The sequence below is a fragment of the Rhagoletis pomonella genome, unplaced genomic scaffold, assembly GCF_013731165.1.
Source record: "Rhagoletis pomonella isolate Grant_MI unplaced genomic scaffold, Rhpom_1.0 Rhpom_scaffold_00010, whole genome shotgun sequence".
Classification (NCBI taxonomy): domain Eukaryota; kingdom Metazoa; phylum Arthropoda; class Insecta; order Diptera; family Tephritidae; genus Rhagoletis; species Rhagoletis pomonella.
The window spans coordinates 188,713-209,114 of NW_023458564.1; the positions used below are offsets into that span (position 1 = coordinate 188,713).

General features: G+C 35.6%; 1 protein-coding gene across 1 annotated transcript in view; it reads left to right on the plus strand.

The window, feature by feature from the left end:
- The first annotated feature begins 2,230 nt into the window (after positions 1-2,230).
- Positions 2,231-20,402, plus strand: part of LOC118745923 — a 191,229-nt gene continuing 173,057 nt past the window's right edge. Inside the window, exon 1 of the mRNA XM_036479572.1 lies at positions 2,231-3,456. Within this exon, the coding sequence (XP_036335465.1) occupies positions 3,322-3,456 (135 nt within the window). The 5' untranslated portion in view covers positions 2,231-3,321. The remainder of the gene's footprint in view (positions 3,457-20,402) is intronic.

The window sequence follows — 20,402 nt, forward strand, 5'->3', positions numbered from 1 at the left end:
GTTCGCGTTTTATCGATATACATACTCACATATGTATGTATGTATGTATGTACGTATATAAAAAGTGTGCATTAAGCGTTCGAAAATTAATGCAATAAAGAAGACTACACTTTTGGAAATAAAATCATAATACAAAGATAACTACGTAAAATAAAGCGGGAACAAAATTTTAGTCGGTTTTCAAATAAAATACTTTAACAAAAGTGTACCAGAATGAGAAAAAATTTACCTTTTTACCAACGCAAATTTTTTCTACCAATTTTGGTAATAATTTACCAAAGTGGCAACTCTGACTGTAAAGCCAAATCACTTAAAATTTATGTTTACAAATAATCCTCTAGAAAGTAACAAACATCATTACACCGTCCGACAAAATTAAACTTCTTGGCACCATAAAAAAATCAATGATTCTCGGAAAATGGAGACAAAAAAGTACTCTATATTATTATTTTTCTAGGCTAAGTCTTTTGCGGATTCCATGTGGAAAAACAACACTTAACCACCAACCCCTAAGCTGAGCCGGTCATAAGAAAATTGCCTTCTGATTTTTAAACTTTATTTAACTTCGTATACAAGCGTTTTTGGGGTTACTGATTATGAATCTGATAAAGCGCTTGCATGAGGCGATTAGATGAATGGACGTATACACCAGACGATTTTTGCTTTCAACAAAAAGTTGTCTGTAAAATCGCCTCATGTAAACAAGGTATGAAGTCAGTTTTAAAAAGCCGAAATCGCTGAGCAAATACGGCGGATGGATTTTTTAAAAATTGCCATTTTAAATTTTTGAATACTAACTTTAATTTTGTACTCAGCCACTCAAAGAACCTTTGAATACCAAATTTTATGAAAATCTCAACATTTTTTTTTTAAATGTATCCGCCATGTAGAATGAGCCCATATGTAATTTTGAAAACTGATTTTAGTTTTGTTATCAGTGCCTTCTAGAACTTTAGGATATCAAATTTTATGAAGGTCTGCCAATATTTTAAGAACCTTTCCGCCTTATTGGATCCTGCCATTTTGAATTTTTAAAAACTGACTTAAGATTTTTAATCAGCAACCCCAAAAACCTTTAGCTATGTCGTTTAATAAAGTTTAAAAAATCACAATAATAATTTTATATAATAATATAATTTTTTTCTCTACTTTCCAAAAATTCATGATTTTTCATTTGTGCAAAAATTTGTGTAAAATGGGCATACCACCGCCCACTTTTGTCTACAGACGAGTAAGCGTATCAAGGAAACCGCTTTATCGAATTCTACCAAATCAATCCATGCAGATTGCTTGCAGAAAACATATTTAGTTGACGTATGTAACTAAACTCTTTTCGCAGTGCAACTAAAATGTTCTAGAAAAACACTGAATTTAGGCCAAATTCTTTGATGGCAGTTAAATGATTTACCAAATTTTAAAGTTTAAATATTTCGAAATACCCTGTATGCAACTTATTTTCTAAGTATGTATGTATGTACATATATAATGCCACAATAATAATTAAGACTGACTTAACAATCAAAAACCGCCGTTGTATATTTAAGCTTAATATCTGATTTTTATTTTTGTATATTTTATTTTTGTTGTTAACTTCTCTCCACAATTTTGCCAGTTCTTAAGTTTGGCGCAAAAAAACACGACAGAAAAAAGTTACATTCCAATCCACGAAGAAGTACAACAAAAGCTATACAAGCAGGTACATACATGCGAGATTAAATCAAACAGCAGTAGGAAGAAAAAACTACCAATTTTGCAATTTTTTTAAAGGTGAGCTTCGAGTTGTCTCGTCGCTCACCGCGCATTCAGTGTGTGAACTCGATCTGCCACTTTTTACACAATTCGAATTCACAGCGGAATGCGAAGACGAAACAAAGCGCGAGTACAAGTACAAGTGTTGCTTTAGCTTCAACCAAATGAAACTCTAATTTTATTATGTGTGAGAAAAGCAGTCATTGCGACACATCGAACTGATTTTTGCAGCGGCGAGCGACTCCATAGACGATAGTGTCAGCAAAAGGTTCTTAAGTGCAGATACATTCATATGGAGATATTTATTGTGCTCTTTGCTGTTCAGCAGCTCAGTTTCACTCTCCACAATTCATTAGATTGCGAAGGAACACACGCCTATCTAATTGTTAACTTTTGCAATGGAATACAAATTTTTTCAGACACACACTCTCCAATCTCTTACATGCTCTCAATCGCTCTTGTTGTCTCTCGTTCCAGATCAAATAACCGAGTGCCCGAACAAAGCAGCAACCTGGCAGACAGTGGCGATCATCTGCTCCACCACCTCCATCCACCATCGCCGCCACCACCTCATGGATAGCATCCACAGTGCGACCACATAAAAACACTCGCAGCACGATTGCACACCGATCGGCAAACGTCGTCTGCTCCAACGACGTCGTCATCATTGTTGAAGCAGCTTACCAATTTTGTTGTCGTCGTCGTCGTCGTCGTCGTCGTCTACGTTGGTGAGCTGAGACCACAAGTACCACAGCAACTTGACGGAATTGTTGGTGTTGTTTTCGGTTGTTGATTTTCGACTTTTGGCACATTGCGACTTCATACCTTTTGTCAGTTGCTGCCCCATCAGTGGAGTCGACGAAGCAGTGGCTAAATTTTTTCAGCCGACTTTGTCAACGGGAATGGCGCTCCGGTGGCGCTAGTACGAATTTATCTACCGACGCGCGTTGTCCGGTGTTGCGGTGTTTCGTTTCGTATGTTGGGGGCAAGCAATATTTATGTACGCACGTTTTTTGTTTTTGCTTATCAAAGAAGCGAAAATGTCTTAAAGTATGCCGCGCATGCGTTAAGAAAAGTGAAAAATGTGAAAAGCTAATAAATCCAATACGAAGGAGCTACCGAATTATGTATGCTGGCTGTCAGTGTCATTGTTGTTAGTGTGGCGGCGTGAAAAATTGCTGCAATATACTAACGAAGTTGGTGGTGCACTGAAAAGAGCATTTTGTAACAACGGAAATGTGCGCCAATGGATTTTTTTGTGTAGCGCAAAGTGTTTTTTTTTTCTTTTGTTTCAGATTTTGCGAAAATTTTTAGTGCGAGCTGCATTACATAACAAAAAGCATAACTGAAGCTTTGGCAATATTACGAGTAACAAATACACGAGCTCAACTCAAAATAGTGTTCCCCAAGTGCTTCGAAACGAAATCAAAATCTTTTCAATCAAAAGAAAGTGAAATTCCTCTCGCAAAAGTGTCGGAATCTCCAAGTGTATTCTTAGTACATAGTGCGTCAATTCCAAACGAAAATATTTTTATCGTCAATAACAGCACCAGCACCAGCAACACCAACACAATGGGTACAAAATCGCCTGGCGGACCGCAACGTTGCCGTCTGATATTACAACGTTGTCTGGCCATACAGCTGAGTAAGCCTGGCCATACGCCGGAGGACTTTTGGATGTACGATTCGGGTTATATGATTTTTCAGGTGAGTTGATATTTAGCTAATTCATGCACACATACATACATACTTGCGTCGGTACTTAAAAGTGCCATTAAACACGTTTTAGCGACTTGTGTGTAAATATACCTTATATCTACTTACCTAAATATGTAGGTATGTGTATAGCTAAGTATGTATGTACACATATGTACATACAAACACTTTATTTAACTTTCTTTCTTTTTACGATTTAATTGTGATAAAACGCAGTCGTTGCGTGGAAGTCCAGTCGCGAACGAACTGGCTTTCGATTTGTGTCACACGTGAGAGATAGTGGTGCACGCGGCCTTGGCCCTTTTGACGCTTGCCCACTTGTGTTGAGTTGATTTCGGGTATTTCAAATTGAAGTTAATAAAATTGCAATAGAGTGTGAACACAGCAATTTGAATAATTGCTTAAAGATAAAATCAACGCGTTTAATTAAGAGTACAGGCGTAATATCACTACGTTAGTGTTTTAGCTTTTCGTAGCGAATTTGCGGCTATTTTATCTCAGCGCAAAAATAAAAAGTTTACCAAAAATCCAGGTGTGACTCAGAGAGTAATATAACTGTCGATCCTCTCTAATGATATAAAATTTGATATCAAATTCTTTATCGTTAACCAAAACTCCTCCAAAAACTCAAAGGATACCAAAGTTTGTGAGTAACTTAAATCAAAAATTACCTTTCCGTGAATTTTAACACACGCATAAGAATGTGATTTGTTTGGAATTTAATCCAATTAATTCATTTAAAATTTAAAAAACTAGTAATTAGGCGTAGACTAATTCCTTCACAGTTCGGTTATGTTAGGTGGCAGCACCGCGTAACCGGGGCTCACTAAGATAATTTGGAGTCGATTATGTAATTACGAATTCGGCTAATCTGAATGCCCCAGAGCTCCTCGGGGCTATTAAGGATGTGAGTGCCAAAGTACTTCACGTTGGTCACCTAAGAAGGTACTGTTGAGGTGATTCCACCTCGTCATCTTGCTGGCAACTGCGACATATGGGGTCCGAGAGTATGCTCAGCCTTACTGCGTGAATACCGATTGGTTAGTGAACCGTTTAAATTCCCACCAAAAGTAAGAGCTGTGGCGTTGTGAGTGTGAGGAGTGCCTTCGACCGCCCCCGTCCACCCTTAGCCAGAAGAGCCTTTGCGATCGCTGAGCTGGCATGTGGCCCATCTATCCAAGAGTGTGCCACAAGTGTTCGATGGCTCCCCCTGCCCCTCTTTATCCGGCGGTAATGTTTCACGAGTTCCTTTCCCGACCAATTCGTCAGTCACATAGTTCCCCGCAATGTGGCTGTGACCCGGAACACAAATAAGCCTAATACAGAAGTATTACGATGCGACCGAGAGAGATCAGACATTCCTTAACCAAGTTAGAGCACACCTGCAACGTACTCAAGGCCCTCATAGCCGCATGGCTCACCACCCTGACTGTCATAGCACTCCGGAGCAGTAAATCCCCCGATTCTTTGATAACTAGTAGCCACTTTCGTCTGGAATACACTGCAGAAGTCCGGGAAGCTGAACTTAGTGCTGATGGAAAGCTCTTGACAGAAGACTCCCCCACTTCTTCTTCGCACTTGTTTTTACAACATTTCGTTCTATTAAAAACTGCTCTAGCTACAAACTGTACTTAGACTTTCCAAGATTTTCGCATAAGTAAACTCTCAAAAACCTGAAGCGTATTCGGTATGTGGAGTCCAAAGCTTCCGTCTATGGCCAATTATAATTTCATAAATAGTCGTACATCGCGATCTTTTTCTGCAAGAGCTTCAAACTTCCATTGTTATGAGTACGTAATTTACCATGCGTACTTTATTCAAATGACAGTTCTTTTTCAATCGCTTTTGTCTTTACTTTACGTATTTTTACTTGAAATATATGGTCGGCCGCTGTGGTGAAGTGGTAAGCAGTGCGCGCTTCCACTCCGCAACGCCTGGGTTTGAACCCCGGTTAAAGCAACATCGCAAAATGTTTGTTTACTATGTGACAATATCAAATGTAAAGGCAACCCATCTCATTTGACAGACGCTTGACCCGTAACCTTGCGTGTTGTTGCACTTGACACTTGACACTTAAACTTGCGCGTAATTTTTTTTATTTTTCGAACCGTTGAACCGAACCGAAACCCCGGTTCAAAGACCAAAAAAACCGCTTTGACGAACCGATCCAAAAGTGCAAAAACAGTTCGAACCGCTGAACCGAACCGCCAAAATATTTCATCCGGTTCACGTCCCTGGTATATTCACTTTTGGGAAATTTAACAAGAGGCTGCAATACTTTTCAGGCTTGTTGCCTTTGTTTTTTGTAATCACTTCAGCCGTTACTTAAAAATCGTATTTAATTCTTTAATTTCTGTATCAGATCCCCTTTACGTGTATTGACATCGTGTTAGTTAGGAAATGGTAACCTCGTAGGAAATAGGAGCATGTAATAATGCCTTACCAGCAGCTTACACTTCCTCCGCCGATCCTTACCACTCTGTCGAATCTCCATTTCTTTAACGAAGGCGTTTCCGCCTTATTGAAGTAGGAATTTAGGATGTAAATTTGATATAGGACATAATTTTTAACCACTTTACCAAGTGAGGCTCTCGGAAATAGCTACGGCGGCACGGTTATTTGCAAATTTCAACGTGAAACGTCATCGAAGGTGTTCATTTTATACTTTACTAATAGAAGATATTGGGTATAACAATTTTGGTACTAAAAGCTGAAAGAAAACATGGATTACCTCGTAAGATGATTACCAGTGTGTAAGGTCCTTAGATATTTCGAGCTTGTAGTTGATGACTTAATGCACTAAATTTGCAAATGCAAGTTTTTGCATAAAAGAGATTCGCTTTGGCGTAAAACCACTAAATATGTAACAACATCGGCGATCAAGCCCTCTTCTTAGCAAGTATTACTAAAGTTTTAAATTGTGTGTATGTGTGAAACACCACTACGTTTATAGCTTTATTCGTTATTCGAGCAAATGGAATAATTACTTATTAAATTAATTAGGATTTTTCTTAGTCGAGGTGAATGAGTAATTCAAAAATGATTGTTTTAACATTAGTCGTTTTTGTAGAGAAGAATGTTTTCAAAACAACAACTTCAAAAAAAAATCAATTAAACTGCGTATGTTCCATTTGCTCAGGTAAAAAAAAAAACTGGATGCGTCGTGAAAGAAATTTTGCGGCTTATTTCTAAAGAGTGCGGTCTCGTAAGACAATTGTCAATTCCGGAAACTACCCTAAAACTCTTTACTGTCTTCCGAAAGACTAATTGAAAGATTTGCTAACGAGGATGTCTTAGCGTCATACTATTCGCCTTTAAGCAAGCAATTTTCTTTTATTAAATTGAATTCGAAACACATATATATTTCTCTTTTTAAAACAGTCAATAGTAATGAATGAAAGAAAATTAAATGTAGAAAAAATTAATAAAGAAAAAATAAATAAAAAATATTTTATAAAAATTAAATTAAATTAAAATAAAATATTTCTTCTTAAAACAATGAAATAAAAAAAAACTAAATTAGAAAGAAAAAAACAATTAAAAAAATAAAATAAATATTGAAAATGAGATATTAGAAAAGATCTCCACTTTTTAAATCTTTAAAACTAAAGGAAAATTAAACAAAAAAAGACAAAAATTTAAAATCAAAAAAATTAATATATTTTTCTTTTTAGAGCAATAAAATTAAGAAATGAAGACAAAATTAAATTAACGAAAGAAACAGTCTTTCGATCTATCTTGCCATCTGCATTTTATTTATCTTACAAAAGTATATCTTAGCCAGAATTGTCCAATAAATGCAGTAAATGACGGCGATTGTCAGCAGCAAGTGCGCATTAATTGGTCGCAACTAATCTCATAGGGTATAATTCGAAATAAATCAATCCTTCACTCATCTTTCACGGGTATAATTGAATGAAAGCGAACAGTTCATTCTATATTTCCTTGCGGGTATCCCGGAGTTACCCCTCACTAGTCAGATTTTTGTATTTTGCCCTCCCCATCCCTCGAGCATTGCCAATACCATAGGCCATGCCTTACGCCCAATATAGAATTTTGGAGTGATTCGTATTGTAAATGGCATTGATCCCGTGTGGCTTACATACTTAGATAAATATAGACTATCTTTGGTAAATAAAAGTTTCAGTGAAATGTGACTATAAAAGTGTATAATTACACATATCTTTTGCGAACAATTGCACCCGGCATTTATTTTTCACTGATAAATCAACTGCAGTCAAAAAACTTTACAATTCAAATAACCACTGCATCAGCCAAAAAATAGTGTTGATGCCACAAAATGTGTGTGTATGTACCTGTACATCGCCTTCATTCACTACCACCTTTAGCACATTTTCTAATGCCAAACACTTACTTTGAATGCAAAACACCCACTACGCAGAGATAAAAGCAAAGGTTTATGCGCCCAATTTTTGCCAGACTTGGCGTCACAAGACCTAGACATACCGCAACTGTATGTATATCGCTGCAACTGTTGGTAGCTTTTGAATGCATTTGAAAACAGTCTGGTAATTTCGAGTTGCTCCACTGGCGCTTCATCGTGGCAAATGCATTCGATATACATACTGCACTTTGCCATCCGTTTTCAAATGCAAGTCAACCGGAAATATGGCTGTCCGCCCTGAAAGCTACACAATATACATATGTATGTACGTATGTATGTATAAATAACGAAGTAAAGAGGCGGCTAAACCTTTTTGTGTGGCCTTGCACTTGCATACTGGCATTGATTGCTCTGTTGCAAACAAATATAAATACTATTTTTTTTGTAGTTTTTCGTGCGGGTTATTGATGACTTTGAGAAGTTATTGCACTGCAATTTCCGGTCTTTGTTACAGTCGTGTGAGTATATTTCCAACATATGAAAATATGCATATTTCTACATATGTAGTAGGGCGGGTCGAAAATTTAATTTTTATCAAATCCCTTGGTAATAGTAAAAATATATTGTGTCATGAAGTCAACAACAAGCCTGCAAAATATTAGTATTTTATTGTAGTTGTAAGAGCCCGCGCATCGACCGCCACGTGACCCACAGCACCCTAGTCAAACAAGATCAATTCTTGTTAAAAATTCTGGGTTCAGCAAAAAGTTTTGGTGCATATTATTAGATAATGAATTCGTTTACCCAAAATAAAAAGTCAAATTTCATTTCTCGCAGCCCTTTAGCTTATCGTTAATCTCAAAGTTATCTGTTTTCAATAATATATGAATTGTTCCCTTGCTAACTGCACTGGCCTAGAGTCAAAAGATGTAAAGAACAGCATTAATATTGCTGGCGTGCATTTAGATCGCTGGTTCCAAATGTTTTAATCTTTTTTTAATATTAGCTATAATTTGCGATTTTTTGCAAATTTAGGGACAATTTCGGTAACTCTAATAGAAAAGCCATTATTTTCCATCATCGTGGAAAAATTTTCTTTATGCAAATGACTATGGGAACACTGAATAGGCACAACTTCTAGAAACACTAATTAGTTTACTTATGTTTAGGCATACAATATAAAAATTGCAAATATAAGAAAATGACAAAAAAAATTATTCAAAATTTCTTTTATTTTAAAATAGTTTGTTAATAATCAGAACGATTTTAATCAAATTATTATCAAAAATTAGTAACATTAAGTATCGCCTTCAATTTGGTGATTATTACGCACCGATCGAGTAGCATTTACCAAAGATATATCGAAAAACTTAAGTGGATCTCCAGTTTTTTTATAAAAAAAGTCTCTTCAATTGTATAAATAACTTTTAGATGATAGAACCGGATTACAGAAAAGTGTGCCAGGGAGTGACTTTTTTCGTTCAAGCTAAATGCAAAGCAATATCGTTCAATTGGAGAGTCCTCAAAAGGATTCCCCAGGATGTGTTAAAGACTATTGCATTTACCTACAGTCACTTTTTCACATAATGGAATTAACTAAAATATTTATTTATATCTAAAACCTTATTGCACGTCCCCTACTTTCATATAACGGCAGATTTAGAAACCGCGAAAAATTTTCAAGACTGCATAAATGGACTTAAAACTTCTCACCCTAATTGTATTATGTTAATGTATGTAAATACTTATATGGTGGAAAGTACTATTAACTTATCAAACGGTTCCTAATTTTTCAAAATACATGTTTGACCTCATTCACCACGATCTTGAAAACTGACCAAATGTAAATATAAACATTCGAAAACATTACAACATTTGAAATAAATTTCGTCTCACTTTTTTGAATTTTTCACTTGGTTGCTGAAGTAATGAAAATTCATAAGGGAAATTATAGTTTTTGTAAGTTTTATCTTAATATCTTAAAAACTTGTAAACTTATTGAAAAATGATAAATGAACGTGAGATACTAAATTTAATAACCCTTAATCTGATATATCGTCCTGTTTAGAACAATTAACGCATTCCATAGATATTACAAGCCAAAGTTTAATTTTGAAAATTCATACACTTTGATTCAATTGCGCGGGCTAAAGATAAGTTGTAAATTAATCTTTCGTGGCCAATAACAATTGGCTTAGACCTAAGACATCATAATATTACTATTACAATACGGTCAAATGCCTTTTATTTCCCCCCATACAAAATCGACCCAGCCTAATATGTAGCTACCGACTTTAAGTTAAATAAAACGTAATTGTCTATAAAATAGAGCGTTGCAGTTTATTAACTTCAAAGGGTACTCTTCTCCCTAAATTAACGAGCGTCTGATAAATAACAGTTTTTTCCGTTGGTTTTCCGCTAAAATTCGTACCAAAGTAACATGACTTTAGCTGCTGAAAAGTGCTGGTTTTGAAGAATTTTTTTTTTAAGCCAACTGGAAATTTCATTTTCCTCAAGTAATTCATTTGCATTTGATCTAGAGCGAGCCAAATTTGGGTGATTTTACTTCTTTTTTTTGAAGATATATAGTCTGATTTATAGCCCTTCTAATGATATCTAATTTTTGTAATTAGAGCTAAAAATAGTGATCGTATAAGGAATTTCGTTGACCAAACTTGACTATTTATCGATATTTGCCACGCATAAAAATTGGATTTTTTTTTTAATTTTAAGCCCATTTCTGACAGCTTTAAGTAGTATGAACTTAAGCTTCGTGCAAAATTTTGAACCAGACAGAATTTTGTTATGTTTAATTCAACCATAAGTAAGCGAAACCACGCCCATTTCCGAAAAAGTTTATATGTATCAGATCCTCCTAACATATACATAGGCATGACCGAAATCAGTTTTTATATGGAAGAAAATGCGCAACACCCTCGACAAAAAAAAAATCTAAAAATTCAGCAGTAATTTTTAGCTACTTGAAACTTGCACTTTATTGTACTAAAATTGAACGGGCTACAAAACTGCATACTGAAAATTTTTCTAAAAATTCTGAATAAAAGTTTGAAATTTTAATGAAATTTTTTTTAAGTTTGATAAATTTTTTTGAATTTTGTACAAAGTTTGCAGAATGATTTATATGGTTTTTGGTAAAGAATGAGCTCTATTTTAAACGAAAATTAGCGAAAAATATTTATGATGGAAAACATTTTGAACATTGTGATAAAACTAATTTACGAATACTTCTGTGAGTGACGGGATGTATATTAATACGCTTTGGTGATTGTACCAAACCAATTTTACCATAGGAAGGGCATTAGATTAGAAGATTTTTCATGGTTTCAAAATTGGTTGAAAATTATGGCCAAAAAATTGTGTATAATTGTTGTTCAATTTGAGTTGTTTACGCATTTTTGTTTTCTTCGTTTATAATCAAGATAAATGTGATGATGAAGAAATATATGATAATGATTAAGACAAAAAAGTGCAAATAAAATTGAAGATAAAGACGAAAATTAAAACAATAGGGGAATTCATTCTTATGTGTATTCGTTGTATGTTGTGTAATCGTAACTGCATGAGCGTGTCATTTGTTGTTGCTGGCGGTACATCAAATACACATGCAACAACAACCACACGCTCGTCTGGTTACACTTACGCAGGATACAGCGAATACACAGAAGCGCGAATACCACTAATATGAAATGCATAAGAATTACTGTAACTGAAAGTTTAAGAAAATTTATTGAAATTTTTCGGTAGGAATCGAAATAAATTCAATCATGAAGAATTTAGTTATCGAAAGTTATCAAGTTATCGAAGTATATCAAATCATCGAAGTTTATAGTTAACGAAATTTTTCGAGTTATCCATGTTTATTGAGTTATCGCAACGTTTCGAATTCTTCAAATTGATCAATGTTTATTGAGTTGCCGTATTTTATAGACATAGAAACTTAATTGTCAGAATTTAAGGATAGTTATCGAGCTATAAAACTGTATGGGACTATCGAAATTTGTCAAGCTAATTAAATTTATTATGTTATCGATATTTATTCAATAATCATAGAGTTAAATAATTAAATAAATAAAATAAATAAATAATTTATAGAGTTAACGAGATTTATCGTGTTATCGTAATGCATCAAGTTTACTGAACTTATCGGTTATCGATATATATTCATTTACTGAAATTTGTGGATTTATCGAATCAAAGTTTTTGGAATTTTCAAAACATATCGAGTTATCCAAAATTCAAGGTTATATAGGTTTATCGAGTTATCACTGTTTATCGAATTTTATCGTGTTAGCAGAGTGTAACCAGTAATTAAAATTTGTCGATACCTTACGAAAAATATTGAGCTATCAAAATTAACCGAGCTATCGTAATTTATCCAAAGTTTGTCGATTTCTCGATTTATGTTGAGGTACATGTATACATTTTTCAGTTATCGAGATTTATCGAGCCTTCGAAACGCACAGTTATCGAAATTCATGGAAATTAGTCGAGCTATCGAGTTTTCTTGAGTAATCGGATTTTAGTGTTTTTGAAATTCATTGAATTATCGATATGTATCACATTTTGGATATCTATCCACAAACGGAATATATCGAGTCAATTCCAAGTGCTGCCAAAGTTCTTCAAAGACTTTCAAAGATATAAAAAATTGTAGCCATGTTTTATTTCATAGCAGGTTATGTTTGGGTAAGTAATTATGTAACTTAAGTATAAGTTAACCGACGTGCTAAGTTAGAAAGCCTCTTCAAGGGTCTCAAAAAAAACTAGAAAAACGCTCCAATTTCGACAGTGATGGCGCTCATTGCTATAAGGCGATTTCAACTATAAGTTTTGGGCATTGTAGCTATTGTAGTTATTTAAATATCTCAGCTATTGCATTTTAAAAATTACATTTATATGAGTGGTGTGCCTAAAAGGCCAATGTTTTTGTATAAAGCTTCGCGTATCGTATGCCGTATCTTGTGCAAAATTTCATTAATCTATGTATCTTCAATAGTTTTCGAATGGCAGAAATAAAAGCAGCTAGATCGGCCGAATCTTACACTGCGCGGTGTAGGTATCAGTTTTTTTTCGTCGAACCACTACGTAGAGTTAACCAAACCTTCATTATTGTTAAATAACATGGTGCATAAACATTTGATTACATTTTTCATTGAGCAGTTTCACGAAGAAATTCAATTCCAAATTTTTATTTTGTTGTGTTGAAACAATAGCCTTATGTGCACTGATGCATAAAAAACGAATAATTAGCACTTCGCGCTAAAATTGACCATCATGCAATTTTAGCATTGTAAATGTTAGCATTAGAAATGTAATAAAAACAAACAAAAAGCTATATAAAAAAATGTAATTATAAATGTTTCAGTGAGAACCGGTGTCAAGTGCAATGTCAAAATTATCCGATTGGCCTACATGACATGTGTGAGGTCAGCAGAGCGTGAATTTGAAAAGCAATTGCAGTGATGACACACTCGTAATTCACAAAATCAAAAACATTGAAAAAAATTAGCGATCTTGGCAAAGTACGAAGTGACATTGGGTGAGAGTCTGAAATTCACGATTACGAAAATTCTTCGTAAAATAAAAATTGTTTTTGGCTTTAATACTAAAAAAACGTAACTAATATTTCTTCTATGACAAACTAGTATGTATGTTATAAAGTCCTACATGTGTAAGTTACTGGGTTGCAAGAAAAAAGGTGACCACAATGACCTACTAAGTTTTTCGACGACTTTGAAAAATATTCTACGCAAAACTAATAATAATATAATAGATATAATAATATGAACACCACAAATTTGTTGAATTTTTAACACGCACACACAAACAAATCCTCGAAAAGCAAATCTGATATTTGAATATTTTTGGTTTTGTTGATTTAGTTAGCTTCACTATTAAATAAGGCTGTGTGCGAGTTGACCTAAATTTTAGTACCTAAACAAATACATATTCCACTGGAAATTTGCAGCAATGCTACAAAACAACTGCTAAAATTGTTCGAGTTCATTGGACAAACTAAATTGTTTGGGCATATGTAAGTAGGGCCAGTTCAGCCTGAAAACAAAAAGAAAAAGTGGACGTGGTCCATCTTATTCTATTGATTCTAAGGGTATACACAATGATCAACACTGGATGCGATCGATTTGGTGGTTTCAACAGCTCAATAAGCAGCTAAATAGATGAAAATGGGAAGCAAAACGAGACTGCGGCATTATTATGCTGGACACCAGGAATGCGTTTAACACCGCTGATTGGAATCAAATTATCCAAGCTCTTGAAAACATGTCCGTTCCACTTTACATCTTGAACATTATACGGAGCTATCTCTCGGGCCGTATACTTATATATATAACACTAAAATGGGCGAAAAAACAAATTGCAGTGACCGCGATCGTGGCTCAATCGTGGCTATGAAACGTTATGAAAAACGGAGTATTCGCCATCATACATCCAGCAGGAGCTGAACTTATAGGCTTTGCGGATGACTTGGTCCTTATTATTACTGGTAAACATATACAGGACCTAGAAAGGAAATCAAATGTTTCCATGGAAAGTATTGGGCAGTAGATGTCAAAGGTTGGACTTTAGTGAATAGCCGAAAGAAACCAGGGTCTGCAGAATTCATTGTTGGCAACGCAGTAATTCAATCAAGTCGGCATATCAAGTGCCTCAGAGTGGTTATCGATGACAGGTTAAGCTTTCGGCTATATGCGTAATTTACTGCATATAAGGCATCGAAATCGAGCAGTTCATTATCCAGAATTATCTCTAATGTTGGCGGCATCTGTTATCGAAAGAGGTGCGCTCATCTCTTCTATACGCAGCCCCGATATAGGTGCACTCGCTGAAAATAAAGGCGTACGATCGCGTGTATACCTCCGTATTCAGGCTAAGTGCTTAAGGGTCATCAGCGCTTTTAAAACAACCTCCGATGACATGCGTTCTTTGAATGTCCACGCTCTGAAAATGAGAGGGGCAGCCGAAACGGTATGCCATGCAGTATGCGATGTAGTTGTTTACATACATACAACGAAAGCTGCGTAATTTCGAGGCTATGAGACGAGCTGAAGATCGACATCGAGACAAAGTATTAATAGCGGCGACTAAATCGCGCTCCTACCCCGCGATGTAATACTCGATAAGGTGCTGAACAAGTCCCGAAATAATCCCGAAACGGGAAATTACAGATTTGCTAGTGGATTACATGATAAGCAGTTACAAAGTGTCTGCTAGGTCTGGGCAAATTTTACCCATATCGAAGATGTTAACACATCAAAAACTTTGATTTTTTCGCATCACATTTTAAGGTTTGATTTAATATGACTACTAGTACTAACAGCCAAATTTCAGAAAGCAATCACACGTCACAAATAGTGACAGCAGACTGTTGCCCGAATGCCAGTATTGCATAAATAAACTACAAACTATGAGTACACACCTCAAAGTCAAGCCAAATATGTTTCTACTTATAATCAGAATACACATGCCGATCCTTCTATATAAATATACCCACATACATACTTGTATACATACACTTGTATGTAAATATGGTCGCAAGTATGTAAGTAACCTGACCAAATTATGTTGCGGTTAGCTTTCATCTTTTCACACGTACATAAGTACTTTTAAATTCAACAACAAATTTGCATAAATCATCAATACTTGGCATTGGGATGAGATCATTTGTTAAAAAAAAATATGTTTATGAAATCTAAGTAACATTACTACATATTTGCACTTGTAAAATTATGCAAATATTAAACGATGAGTTTGGAATACTTATTATAAGCGGATCAAATATTATTTCATTGTAAATCGGAATTTCGTCCGTCTTTAAAACATATGTATGTATGAGTGCGTATATTCCCAGTGGCAAAAGTTAATGTCTGGGAATGCGAAAAGTAATGTGTCGCATGTCGCTTTACGAAACTGTAATTGGAATCTATAAATATAACTAAAAAAATAAATAAAAAATAAAGTCCGTGCCACAGGTTTTGAACCCGTGACCAACAACACGGCAGTCGAACACGCATCCATTCGGATACACCAGCTGTTGAGATAATTTAAAAAACAACATACTTGAGTTAGTTTTACAAATTTTTTCTTTTATTTGCTGCTTCAACACAACACATCATCCGCCCGCTTACATTGCGATGCATCTTTTCGTTCAACCTTAGTTGCTAATCTTTTTTTTTTTTTGGTGAAAAAAGGCAATGCTTTCCCATTTTCCCACTGGGTTTCGTTGCTGACAGATACTTTTTTAGGTCTGACAAATTAGCATTTACAAATTGTACAGCGTTATTGAGTTGATGGCGGCGGAAGCGGGCCAAACAAGTCGCGGAAGCAATCAAATGCGCAGCTGAAAGGCATTGTTTTCTGAACGCATATCTACATATGTACAATGTACATATAAGAATATGTGTCAACATGCTGAAAAGTAGTTCCAAAGTAGAAAATAGTTACTGGCCATACTATGCAAAATGAGCGACTGATGTGTGCCGGTACTTATATATGTACATATGTATGTATGTATATATCCCGTCTCACACAGTAATGTTACATCTTATCCGCCCCGTCTTAGTCACAAACCAAATTTAGTACTTCAATGAGATGTCACTTTAAAGCATGCTCAGGCAGTTGCTTGACAACCTTAGAGAATGTGCGTTACAATAGACCTTTTTCTATTGTTTATTAACAAGTATATGTATGTATGTATGTACATGCATCCAAAAACACAAATGTAGATATACTTGTGCTTCCAAAAGTGGAGCAAGTGCTTAACATTTCAAACCATGTTCGAAACAGATAAAAACTATTAACATAAATTCGAATGGCCAAACACTTTTTCGACAACTACACTAAGAATTCTTGAATTTTGATACTACTTTTACTTCTTCGCAAACCCTTCACATCATAAAATTATTTGCAATTTCAATGCTTGTATAGAAACTTCCCAACTCCCACTTTAAATGTTTTAGATGATTTCTTTTTTTTCTTTTGGAAGCCACCATTTTGATGCAGCATCGTAAGCGGCTTTGAGTGCAAGAAAAATTTGCGTACACAATGAGTGGAAATTTTAACAAGTCATTGAATCAATTCTTGAGATTTACTATGTTCATACTGATTCGCTTAGTTATGCAGGACATTTTTTTTTTTCGAAATCCAACGCTTCGGAAACCGGACAAATGGGTCTGATTAGAGCCTCATTCTGTAAAAGCTTCCGGAAGAAATGTGTAAACAAGGAAGCGGAAGAATGTGAGAGAAATCCATTAATCGCAGGCCTTGAATCAAAGCTTCTAACCATTCAAGGCTTCCTGTCGAGTTTCAGGAACGTATACGAACAATTAATAGACACGCCACTTTCAATTAAAGATCGAAGAGTGCAGGACTAGTTCAGCCTCCACAAGCTAAGTAAATAACAATGAAGGACAGCAACATTGGTTGAGATGCATAAGACCTCCGAATAATGGCCCGAATAACGATATATTCAAATGTTGCAGAATCTGCATTTTTTTAAAAAAAACAACGGTCAACAAAAAATGTTTTTCTTTGGATTTCTGTTCTCATGCTTTGATTCTCATTCTAAACATTAAAAAACACTTGAGTTTTCATTTTTAGTTCTTAAAGTTTGCTTTTGTTTGATTTACGTCGATAGGTATTCACTTTTAGATATTAATTAATTTCTTGTTATTTTAGATTTATATATTATTGTTTATCATAAATCTTAAATAAAAAAGACTCTGATATCCAGCAAAAACTTTTCTAATCGTAATTTAAAGTAAAATTATTAGAAAATATATATATATAAAAATTAGTGATTTTTCCAGAAAATTTGAAAAATTGCCCTAGTTTTTACAAAATGAAACTTTCATCAAAAAAATAATTTGTTTCCCTTATTTTTAGCGTAGGAGAAACTAAAATTTAACATGTAAAAGTCAGACGCAGAAATCGTTTTGACTGGTGAAATCTATTCTCCTGTTCCAGTTAAAAAATGTTCCATAGTAAAAACCAGTTGAAAACAATTGTAAATGTTATAAAAAAAATTTGCCAAATTTAAAATTTTTATTTCAGTTCTTCGAAAAATTTTGGGTCCGCGCTTTGCACTAAACAATCTAATACATGGAAATAACAATTAAAAAATCGGCCTCAACTGGTCTTTTGCAATTTTTGTAAGCTTACAAAAAAAAATAATAATAGAGGAGGAGCGAAGCCTCCTCTTATATGGAAAGATCAGCTTCAGTAGTGCGATTCTCTACGCGATTTTAACAACTCTTGTTATTGTTAAGTCAGCTAAGCGAAAATTTTAACAATTTAGCTATTCAGTGAACGTTTCCCTAACAACAATCGTTACCGCCAAATCAGCTGTTGAAAATTTGTAAAAAATGTCGCTCACTATTTTTTCGAGTTAGGTCTCCATGTAAAGGTCGTACTTTACATACTGATTTTTTTTTAAGAGGAGAAAGCATCGAAAGCCTATACCCGTCAGTGTGGGATTTTAACCCGAACTAAACATCCTACTCCAAGTACCGATCACACCGGTAACACCGTCAAGTACTTCGTGGGGCGTCGGTTTTAGCACTAAGCTCGCACGTTCGTTCGCGTAGATTGTACTCAGTCCTCGGCTACACTCAGTAGGTTTTGCCACGTCTTGATTAAAAAGAAACATATTTTTAGACTATTTATTTATCTCTTGGATACAAATACAGCTTACAATTTCACTTATAAACAGTAAGAGAATGTAACTTAAAATTTGGCATGCCTAATAGCTGCTTTTTGTCTATGGTATTGCATTGAGCAGGCTTACGCAAGAAACAAGTTTCAAGCCGTATGTATACTGCTTCTGCGGCTGGAACGGCGTACCTTTCAATCGGCGCCAACGCTTCGTGTGCATGAAGTTCGAAACCGCATGTCCTTTGGAACGAGTGCGCGAACTTCGAGTAGGCACTTAGGTAGGAACTTCGTCTAGGCGGCTGGAACGGCCTAGGTGCCAATCCGCGCTGCACCTGCTCTTCGGATGCATGAATTTCAAATCCGCACTGTCTTGGCGGCTGAAACCGCCGAGGTTCCAGAACACGCCTACGCTTTGGTTGGTGAACATCCCGCTTAGTTGCAATCCGTAGATACGCTGCAAGTTGGTCTAATCACAGGTGATACGCCGATGCCTCTTCATAGACTTCCTAGACATTTCGATCGCAGGTCCGGTATATTAGCGTTCCACCATGGTGCACCAGTACGTTGGGGAAGTTCTCCTGACCAAGGATGCATCGCCTGCTGTGCGTGTATCGGCCATCAGGTGTTCGGTCATGAAGTGTGCTGACCCTTGGTAAACGCTGGATGGTAGCATGCTGGTAAATGAGTCGGAGTAAAATGAGGTTGTGAGTCTGCTTAGGCGGTTCTCGCCTGCAGTTGATGCTGTAAATTAAAGCCGAATGATCACTTTTTGTACATATGTATGTATGTACAATCATATGTAAGTATGTAGATATGTAATTTCACAGCCATCAGAAAAACGTAGCCGGTTTTCGTACATTTTTCGTACCCGGAAAGGTTCAGAAAATGATTCCCATTTTTGTAAATTTTTCGTATGCAAAAATTGTTATCTTGTTATTTCAAAAAAATTATAAAATCCTTGTCCAAACAGAATATTTGAAAACATGCATACGTATTGGGCAGTAGCTCAGTGTGCAGAGGAGCGTGCTACTATTTAAGAGGTCCCAGGTTCGAATGCCGTCAGAAGCAACATACTAAAATTAGACATATACAAAGTGTTTATAATAATTTAAATAATTTCTGAATCGTAAGTTTTTTTATATTTCCTGTAACTACGAAAAAGTTTCTGTGAAGTTCAGAACGTAATCGTTCTCGATATTTTTCTGTACATACGTTTTGGATGAAGACTTTAAGTAGTGGGAGAATGGATCTGAAAAACGGCCGAAAACGGAATCGGAAAACGGGTGAAACATCAGGTTTTTATTTTTTTCGATTTTCGGACACGTTTCCGCATATATGTATTTTTCTAGCTGGCTTATTACAAACAAATTAAATTCTAATCTGAATGAAGGAAATTTCCAGTCAAAATATTCAATTACCCAAACTCATCCTCTGCTCTGTTTCTTTAGTTTACAACCCTGAACAAAGCCAATTGCATGCAAAGTCACCCAACCATTGCGGTTCATTGCTCCCATTATTTCGGCAATTAAAAACTTTTATTCGAATGACAAATCGCAGTGGCGGTACCTACTAGCATATGCCCATACATACATACGTACGCGTGTGTGTGGTGTGTGTTGGTGGCGGCAGTGACGCTCAGATTGCCGCCGCTGAATGCAAATCGAGTGACAATCACTTTTCCGAATTGACTGCAACAGCAGCAACCGCAAGTTACCAGTAAAGTGATTATGTGCCACATGCGGCAAAGAGCAACAAAAATAGCATGACAAACGACGCCACACAAATTGTCGCATCAAAACTGTCAAAACGTCAAAAAATTTAGCGCTTCATATCGCAAATGGCATTGCAGTCGAGTTAAGTATTTGCAATTTAGCTGCGCTGGGAATTTCGTAATCACATT